At 37.2% G+C, this 10,408-nt stretch overlaps 1 protein-coding gene across 1 annotated transcript; it reads left to right on the top strand.

The window, feature by feature from the left end:
* The first annotated feature begins 415 nt into the window (after positions 1-415).
* On the top strand, positions 416-9,032 carry LOC142138855 (embryonic protein UVS.2-like). Its single transcript, XM_075195894.1, has 9 exons — positions 416-443; positions 3,564-3,698; positions 3,791-3,908; positions 4,906-5,084; positions 5,175-5,256; positions 5,401-5,528; positions 7,035-7,150; positions 8,559-8,784; positions 9,028-9,032. The coding sequence occupies exons 2-9, from the start codon at positions 3,572-3,574 to the stop codon at positions 9,030-9,032; spliced, it is 981 nt and encodes a 326-aa protein (XP_075051995.1). The 5' UTR covers positions 416-443; positions 3,564-3,571.
* The last annotated feature ends 1,376 nt before the right edge of the window (positions 9,033-10,408 follow it).

Here is a 10,408-nt window from a genome sequence, read left to right as displayed (position 1 = left end):
TATTTATCTGGTCTTATGGAAATCAAAAGTAAAATTAACATAAAAGGTAGATTACATTTTTAGGAATTTGTTTAGTAAACTGCAACAACTGCACTCAGGAGACTATTCAGATAAATGTATTATACACGGTTATCACATTGTAGGTCTCAAAGGATCAAGCAGAGGCCACTTGTGAGGATACTAAGAAGAGGTCCTCAATCTGCTCTTTTCAGAGCCACAGAGTGGGGGTGGGGAGGGGGGCAGAATGCTATAGAGGCAATTCTAGGTCCTGCACAAATTGTATTTGCTATGGAGCCAGGCAATGTTTTGTCCCTGCTCAGGAGACTATCCATATAGATGTAGTATACATTGATACCACATTATATGTACATTTGTATTTACAGCAGATACAGATGCCAGTGAACCTGAAGATATTTTCAGCAGGATTATTGAAGTCAACAAAGGTATAAACCTACTACTAAATGCTAAAATGCAATACAAAGGAGTTAGGCTAAGAAGTCTAAGGGGGAATTGAATTAGCTATAACGAGTCTATGGAAATATATTGCCTCAATGTTTTTTCTCAAATCTCTGCTCATTCCCCCTATCATTTCATAGAGATGTGGGGAGAAAAGGACTGGAAACGTGTTACTGCATTTTCTGGCAATGTGTACAGACGCACATTGGTATGATGTCCGGCGGCACCTTGCGGATAATTTAATTCATCCCTAAATGTAGAACAATAGTATTTATGTAAAACAATCTTATTTTCAGTCGGTGTGTTGAAATGACTCTTACATTGTACATGCATTTGTAGTTTAATTACAATAACTCTTATAAAGTAAGTGAAGTTGTGTTATTGATCTAAGAAACATATTTTTAATGGAAACAAAGATGGGTATAATATTACTTTGATATTGTTACAATTTAGGATTAAGTTATTAATCTGACATCTCATTAATTTGTGTTTTTCATCTCTGCAACTTTCTTTTTAAGAATAAGTATGTTCATTCAATACCACGCTCAATCAGACTTTCCCACAGCCTTCAAATCTTTAGATGCTCTTTGAAAACCAATCTTTCTTTTAGAGGTGACCTCATCCCCGATAACACTATTCACACTAATGCACCCTTGTAACTGTCCCAATCTCCATTCTCAAGCACATTGGCTCCTCCTATTTTAGCTGTGCCCGATTCCACTTAGAATGTAAGCTCTGTAATGGGCAGGGTCCTTCATGCTGTTGTTTTCATTTCTGCGTTTATTTTGTCTACCTTGTATGTCACTGTTTTATGTATGTCCTGATTTTATTATTGTACAGCACTGCGGCACTTTAAAAATCTACAATAATAATATTAATAATTCTTTATGTGTGTGGCTGTGACTAACGATCCCCCTGGTGGCACCAATTTCTTGAAGATTTCTCTGCATGGCTCCCTCACTACTTATATTCCTACATGCCCAGCATCATCCTGGGTGATTTTAACTTACACATTGTTAATCCACTTTCTAATGCCGCTTCCAAATTACTGTCTTTAAGCTCCTCCCTTGGCCTCTCCCAGTTGGTTGAATCCTGTACTTATTGCGATGGCCACTGTCTTGATCTTGTTTTCTCTAGCCTTTGTTCATTTTCTGATTTCCTTAACACTCCATTTCCTCTCTCAGATCATCAACTTATCAGCTGTATGCTCACCCCCACTACTTTATCCTCTCTGCTGTTAAACTCTATCAAACCTCCTCATACCCGCAAAAATCTTAACAATATTCATTTTCAACAGTTTTCCACCTCTCTCCAACACCTTCTCTCCCCAATCTCTATATTCTTCTCCTCTGATACAGCAGTATCTCATTCTCACCAAACCCTAGCAGCAGTCCTAGATCATGTGTCTCTAGCGAGTCTCCTCCACGTGGTGTTGGAAGTCAGCCGTGGCACACTAAAGTAACACTAAGTCTTCAAAGATGTTCCCGTAAGCAGACTGTCACTCTTGTAAATCTCCTACCTTTAGTGAATTCCTCACATATACTTCTAACTATTACACTTATCCACATGCTCTGGGCAAATCAAAACTAACATACTTGAAATTGTTCATTTCTGCTCATGCTTCTAACCCCAAAACGATTTTTAAACATATTTTCTTCTGAACCCTCCCAGCCCAATCCCTCTGACTACAATCTGTGCCTAGTATCATCATCATCATCATCATCATCATCATCAGTTATTTATATAGCGCCACTTCTTACTTTAAGTACAAGATTGATAAGATCAGACTTGGAATGGTATCATCTCCCTCGACAAGCAATCAGCTCAATTCCTTCCCAGCATCCTCTGACATCCTCTTTTTATTTGATTTCACAAATGAAGATCTACTCTTTACTTATCTTCCAGCTCTACCTTCTGTCCTCTTGATTCTATACCTTCACCATGTCTCTTGTGCTCATTTCACCTCCAAATACAAATAAAACAGAGTTAATAATATTCCCACCCAACAAGAGAAGTTTCCCACCTGACATTTCTATTTTGGTTGACAACATGATCATAAACCCCACCCCACAATCTTGCTGCCTTGGTGTGATCTATGACTCAGAACCATCCTTTTTTCCCCACATGACTCTATATTTAAATCATGTTGCAGACTTTTAAAAAAAACTTTGCTAGTATACACACATTTCTTACACAAGACACTGCAAAAATCTAATTCATGCACTCATCAGCTCCCGCATTGACTATTGCAAATCCCTCATTACTGGTCTTCACCAAAACAGACTCAAGCCTCTACAATCTATTTTGCACACAGAGGCTAAATTGATTTTCTTTGCAAATCATTCTTCCTCTGCTGAGCCACTGTGTCAGTCTCTCCATTAGTTGCCTGTTTTTTACCAAATCCAATATAACATTCTTCTACTAAACAACAAGGTCATTAACAAAACTGCACCAGCATTCAGCTTCTTACTTGTCTCAAAATATCTCAAAACTTAACACCTCCGTTCTGCACAAGATCTGTGTCTCTCTTCCACTCTCATCACATGGTGCCATTCCCGGAAACAGAACTTTATTTGAGCTGCACCTATTCTATGGAATTCCCTCCCTCGCATACTAAGGCTTTCCTCTTGTCTACAAACCTTAAAGTGTTCTCTGAAAACCCCCCTCTTCAGGCAAGCTTATACTATTCCTCAACCACCCTATTTACCTCCCTAGGTTATCCTTTTACCAACCTTTGCACAATTCGAACAAGTCAATAACCCTCTGACCCCCTGAGCAACATTGCTATGTGACTGGATCATATTGCATACTAATAACTTTTACTTTTGCAATCTGGCTGGACCGAAATGCAATTTGTAGACTTAATTTAACGTATCAATCTCCCATTGTCCCTTAGATTGTAAGCTTGCGAGCAGGGCCTTTTTACCTCTTTATCTGTATTATCCAGTATTGTATATTATTGTGTTTGTCCCCAATTGTAAAGGGCTACAGAATTTGTTTGCGCTTTATAAAATAATGCTGATGATGATGATGATGACATGACATGAATTTTGCTCATAGTAAATTAACATTTAAATGCTTCATTACTATTTTTCTGATTAATGCAGGTTATAACATGACAAGACAGGAAGGAGACATTGTTATAAAAACTGGGCGCAGCGCTACCAAGTGTTTAAAATGCCTGTGGCCTAAATCTGAAGATGGGACTGTCCCTGTTCCATACACCTTATCCCCTGATTACAGTGAGTTTCCTCTTCCATATGGTTTACTAATGTATTCATGGCCATCTATTGCTCTAATCTATTAATAAATGTGCATCATTCTTTCTCCACAGATGACAAGCAACTGAAGGTGTTTACAAATGCTATGCAGGAGTATGAGACATTAACCTGTGTGAGGTTTATACCTCGGACAACAGAGACGGCTTTCCTCAACATTGTCTCTTCAGAGGGGTAGGTTCTTCCATTCTGTCTATGTCAAAAAGGAATTATTATTATTAAAGGTTAATTAAAAGGAGAGATGAGAAAAATAGTACAACATTGTTTGGAATTATTATTATTATTATTAATATTATTATTATTATTATTAGCACTGACATATTACACAGTGCTGTACATTGACAGAATCATGATACATACAAATGACATAAAACAGAAGGTAAAAAAGGCCCTGCCCTAATGGGCTTACAATCTAGGTGTGGGGAAGACTTGATACATAAGGGAGTGGAATACCAATTGTATCAGCTGGTGGAGAAAGTGTGTGTGTGATTATAGTAAGACAGAAGCATTATCAGCCAACAATAATAAAGCAGTCATTGGTGACCCAACATATAAACCAGTTACTTTAAAAATCTTAACACAGTCAGCAGATGTCAACCATAGCTGCCCTTCACTATTTATTGTGGGGTTTGCAAACTTCAGGGATCTTGAATCAATCTGGACACTGATTTGCAGGGACACAAATACCATGGGAGAATTGCTAATCTATAATATCGAGTGCAAAACAAACAAAAAACAAATAAATAAAAATCACACATATGTATATATGTATATCTTCTAACAAATATATTAGAAATAAAAACAGGAAACAAGCAGTATGTATAACCTGCTAATAACAGTCTACATACCTCACTGTGCTGTATAGAGGAGTCTGTACATGGGATACAATAGTTTTAGAAACAGTTGTGCAACATATTTCCTGTTTATATAACACATTCGTTTTTTCTGGTCAATTAGTCGAGCCAGACATCTGCCACCTTTTTGAATTTAACTATGAGACTAACTATGCAGAATATTCTTAATATTGAATATGTAGAAGAAGTTATTCTTACATTACATTTATTTGAATAGATCTAAATCTTCCTTCCAGGTAATTACTATGTATTGCTCTGTGTGGATGACTATGCTGTAACCGTTGAACAAACTCTCATTGCTTCCTTACTGTTTCCAGCTGTGAGTCATTGGTCGGACGAACAGGTGGAGGTCAGAAGGTTGGAGTACAGATTGGTGGTTGTGTGGGCAGAGGGATTATACAACATGAACTAAATCATGCCCTGGGATTTTACCATGAACATATGAGGAGTGACCGTGACAACTATGTCAACATCATGTACCAGTACATCTCACCAAGTACTGTGCACAAAAATATTACATAAATATTAAGTTTGAGATGTTTTCATTGATGCATGTGGTGTTGTAACTGGGCATTTCCTGTTGCAGTGTGGCGGCCTGATTTCAAGTCCACAGACACGAATAACCTGGGTCTGGAGTATGACTATGGCTCAGTGATGCATTATGGAAGGTAAGTTAATACCCTTTGCTATGCACATTTTTATTATATTATAAATGATGGTGCTGGAAGTGATTAGAACACATTGATGTTGGAATATTCCTTTTTATGATGTATTATTCTGGAATGTACTGATGTCTATTGTCTGTGTGACAGGTATACATTTTCTAACACTTCAAACCAACCTAGCATTATACCTAAGCCAGACCCCAACGTGCCTATAGGACAAAGGAATGGATTTAGTATCTTGGACGTTTCCAAAATTAACCGGCTTTATCAGTGCAGTAAGTATTGATAGATATATGATTCCCAACAATGGCCTTATCTGTGTGGAGTTTGTAAGTTCTCCCGTGTTTGTGGGGGTTTCCTCCGGGTGCTCAGGTTTCTTCACACACTCCAAAAACTTACCAGTAGGTTATTTGGCTGCTAATTAGTTGCCCTTAGTCTCTCTCAGTCTGTGTGCGTGTGTGTGTGTGTGTGTGTGTGTGTGTATGTGTGTGTACGCTCGGGGATTTCGATTGTAAGCTCCAGTGGGGCAGGGACTGATGTGACTGAGTTCTCTGTGCAGCGTTGTGGAATTAGTGGCGCTATATAAATAAATAGATGAAAATGATGATATGAGGCCTCAATTAGATTTAGGAGTAAATCCAGCTTGCACCTTGGCATACCATGTTGGCTGCATGGGGGAAGGGTAAGCTCCTATCTCATCTCTAAACTGCAGTGTAATGTTATAGTTGCTAATATATTTGTGCTGTGTGCCAAAGGTAATTCAAGAATATGTAGAGGCAGGAGAGAAGTTCAAATGACTATGAGATTATTTGAATATAATGTAAACATATACAGTTACCAATGATCATATTCAGTGAAAGCACAGCTTGCAAATGATTTGTAAACTAAGAACAGAGTAGTCTAGTAGTGGCTTCATCTGACAGCCAGAGTGAACAAATGATCTCCAGAGACATTGGCAGTCTAGACTGCTTCACACATAATAATTAAGTCACAGGCTTGTAGAAGCAGACTCATTGTTTACAAGATACAATGTTGGTAATGGAGAATGACCAAACTTCCTTATGTAACTGCAAAACTTCAAGCACAAGTGAGACCAGCCCAGAGCCTCTCAGTGCCATAATCAGTAGGTAGTGATATAGAAAGATTTTCTTCCTAGCCAGCTGACCAATATTTAATAGACTGTTCAATGTTGAAAATGCTCTACACACAGGTAGATATCACAGTAAGCAGAAAGCCAAAATGCTGAGTTGGAGTAGTAATGCTGGTGCCAAGGTCCAGAGTCAGAAGTCTTTGTATGCCGTTAGTCAGGGAATAAAGAGCCATATTTGAAGGTGAAATCAATAAACTGAAGAACCCCAGAGGGGAGACTGTACAGGAGTCAAGAATAAAACTGACTGACAAAGCTGCAAAGAACAGGAGGGTCTTTTAAACTCCAAAGGTCCAATCAGGTCAAAAGAGATGCATACCTTAATTTATTGAGACAGGTGTATACTAACACATGCCCACCTGAGCTAAAGTGGCAATCCCAATATCCTAACAGGAAGAGTGTATTTTCCATGCATTGAAAACAACTTGTATTTACACTCCGTACATAGTGCCTTGGTTTGTCCAGGTGTAAGATTCTACCCTGAAGAGAGATTCCTTCCTAATTCTACATGAGGCTCATAGAGTGTGTAGGTGAAGTTATCTGTCACATATATAGTAAATCAAAATTAACTAATAACTGGAAATACTTTACGAAGTCTACAGTAATTGATTAAAATCACTGTCTCCCTTCATAGATGTTTGTGCTCATTTACTTACGGACAAAAATGGAATATTGAACTCAGCCAACTATCCCTCAGCCTATCCCAATGATGCCAGCTGTGTTTGGTTGATCAGAACAACCACTAAAGGGGTACAGTATAGAATGCTTGGAACAAGTGACAAACAGAAGACAAAGGAATTAGATATAATTTCTAAAATCAGTTCTGCCACTTCCGGGCCCATGAAATCCAATACACCTGGAAGATATTCAGATCAGATCTCACTGCATTGAATTCGATTTTGATCTATCATGATGGAGCTTCACAAGATCCAATCACCATCTAATAATTGTAATATATGTGTAATATGACACTACACACACACTGATATAAGTAGCGTTAAATGACTTTCTGTGCTGACTATTTGCAGGTAAGGACACACACACGTTATATTCATTCAACCAGATCTCAAGGTGCGTCCATCTGTACATCATTAGCATTGGTGCCAAGTGTACATCAGAAATAAGAAGTTTGTGTATTTAGCCCCACGATAGCCTATAGAAAGTATAGGGATTTCACAGACTTAGTAGTAAATACAAAAGCCACATTACACTATATGTTCACAATCTAATAATGTGTCATACACAACTGAGATTAGTAGCTTTACAGTTGCTAATAAATGTGAAATGTTCAATTACCTTATAAATGTATTTAAGTAGAAACACAAATATCATTGCACCTCACTGAACCAGCCCTCCTAGCACCCACATCAGATACCTTCCTACTGGTGTATCTGCAGCTATGTCCATGTCTACTACAGTCTCAGTTATGTGACTATTCCTTACTTACTGTACTCGGCCTATGTTTGCTCACATGTTCCCTCCACCTTTTCATTAGTTGTAAGTGTAAGATGCATTGTAAGCTGCATACAGACGTATCAGTATGGCTTTTATACATATGCTCAGTAAGAAAATGTGTATTTTACACAAATAAAAGAGACAACTCTGCATGAGCCCCACAGTGTTCATCGTGCATTACAAAATCACAAGAACCTATAGAGTTTGGGTCCAAACCAGATATATTTCTTGGAAATTATCAACTTTCACTTAATAAGTAAGGAAAAGGCAGATTTATAATATGACCTATAGGTGGTGCTCCCCTGAATAAGAATAATCATTTATCAAACAAAATAAAGTGTATTCCTATAGGGGCACTCGGGGGCTGAAGTATTTTAAAACACCTGCTGCTCAATTCAAAATGCAATGCTTCTAGTTATAGTTCTACAATACTCTAGGGGATAAGTAATTATCCCCAATGACTTATCCCCTAGAGTATTTATCCCCCTAAAAGAATATTTGTCTAGATTTTGTGGAGCGTAGGACAGGAGAAAGGTCCAGGAATATTTATGGACATTTCAAAAAGAGAATTGAGAAGCTTTAATCACATATTGATCACATCCTCTGTGCAGTAAAGTCCAGCTTGGCATAAAAGTGTAAATTAAGTTACACGTGGTCTTATTTCTTAAACTAACATTGCCTGATATTAATGTTTAATATTTAGATCACCCTGGATTTTAATGGCTTTGATGTCGAATACTCACCTGATTGTGTATCTGACTACATCAAGATTTATGATGGTCCCAGTATGACTTCTCCTGTGTTGCTGGACAAAACATGTGGGACAGGACCGATCCCTCGCATAGTTGCTTCCACTAATCAGATGCTGGTCGAGTTTGTCAGTGACAGCCGTGTTACTGGGGTCGGCTTCAAAGCTACATATAGCTCAGGTATTGTATTCAGATTTTAAAAAATGGCTTATATGTCCCTTGTCCTTGCACAGTTTTATCATATGGACATTATACTGTATATTAATGAGAACAAAGCCATTCTTTAACCTCATATACTTGGTAACTGTTGTATATAGTTATGTGTCTTCTATATATGATTATTACATAATATGCAGGTAGAAGAATGTACATATGTGTGATCATTTAGTTTTCTAATTCCTATTTCTTTCTCTTTCTCTACAGTTTAATTGAGGAATATTACACACCGGACAATGTTATATTGCAGTAAACACAATCAATAATTGAGGAAAAAACTGACATCACAACTGAGACAAAACTCACAGTACAATTTCCTGTCTATACATGATGAAGCAAATCTATTTCTCCCCAAAGATTTCTAATGAAAACCATAAAGAAGAACAATATAATATCTATATAAAATATTGTTTATATTGTTCATAGCAAATTATATTTGTATCTCTCTTACTATGTATTTGAAAACATATTTATTTACTTAGTAAGTATAAGGGCAATAGATTGTATACATAATAAAATCGTTTTCTCGTATAGTTATGTGAGATAATTATTTTGTACACTATGTGTTATATTTAGTGACTCTAATGATCATACAAATTTGTGTCTGGAAGAGGTTGATCCAAATATACATGACTACAATTGCAATGTATGTCTGTACACCATAAATATCAACTAAATAAATGGGCTTTTCTACCAGGAAATATCAGAATATTAGAGATGACTAAAGCATTCCATGAGCATAGGAAAGCACAAAGTCACAAAACAAGAGGCTGCCTTATTTCCCATAATACATAAGTAGTATTTTATAACTCTTCCAGTCAAAGATGAGGCATCCACTAAAAAATATTATTATGTTTGTCACTCTCTGACATCACTAGTTACAGGAGAACAGGAGAAAGGTCCAGGGTTATTTATGGACATTTCCAAAAGGGAGTTGAGAAGCTTATGTTCTTCCACCCAATAGTAGGACATTTTTGGGCAAGTTCATCATATGTGATAAAAAAATCTTACGTTTGGCCATTATGCCTCCAACTAGTTGGACCAGTAGAGACATATATCTTTAGATACCAATGATAATATATTTTCAATTCTGTCGGTCATTATTGTCAACTTTCCAACTCTGTCTATATTAGGGTGTTCACTATATAAATGTTTATCATGTATCTGTCGAACACATGTATTACACTTTGGTGGCATTGCCCAAGGACAATTCCATGTTGCACTATTTTACAGTATGGCCTTGATAGCTTTATTTTTACACTAAAATGTTATGTTGATCTAGTACATGCCCTAGTTCAACTATAAATCGGTCCCCAATATTTTAAATTTACCCACCCCTCCAATGCAACATGGTTTTGCTAAAGTGCAAATTTACTCTTTTTTTTTTAATTCTTTGCACTCCTTAATGACTCAGGCAAATAGTGTGTATGTACTTTCCCTCACCATGTTTCTTCTGGGTTCAGCCCACATTGTCTATCTACTTGTTTTAATATCTACTGACTTCTGATTATAACTGACCCTTCACTTTCCATGATGTATGCTGTCTAATATTAGATGTTTTCGGTGGCCCATAAAATTTCGGGGCATT

This window comes from Mixophyes fleayi, chromosome 2 (assembly GCF_038048845.1).
Source record: "Mixophyes fleayi isolate aMixFle1 chromosome 2, aMixFle1.hap1, whole genome shotgun sequence".
NCBI classification, from domain to species: domain Eukaryota; kingdom Metazoa; phylum Chordata; class Amphibia; order Anura; family Limnodynastidae; genus Mixophyes; species Mixophyes fleayi.
Note: the sequence above shows the minus strand (reverse complement) of the source record. Positions and strands in the feature narration are given on the sequence as shown.

Excerpts from the sequence above, each read along its gene's own strand:
- LOC142138855 (XM_075195894.1), top strand. The coding sequence starts at position 3,572 with ATGACAAGACAGGAAGGAGACATTGTTATAAAAACTGGGCGCAGCGCT. Across the intron at positions 3,909-4,905 it reads AACATTGTCTCTTCAGAGGG|CTGTGAGTCATTGGTCGGAC; the intron begins GTAGGTTCTTCC and ends TACTGTTTCCAG. Across the intron at positions 7,151-8,558 it reads TCAGAACAACCACTAAAGGG|ATCACCCTGGATTTTAATGG; the intron begins GTACAGTATAGA and ends TTTAATATTTAG.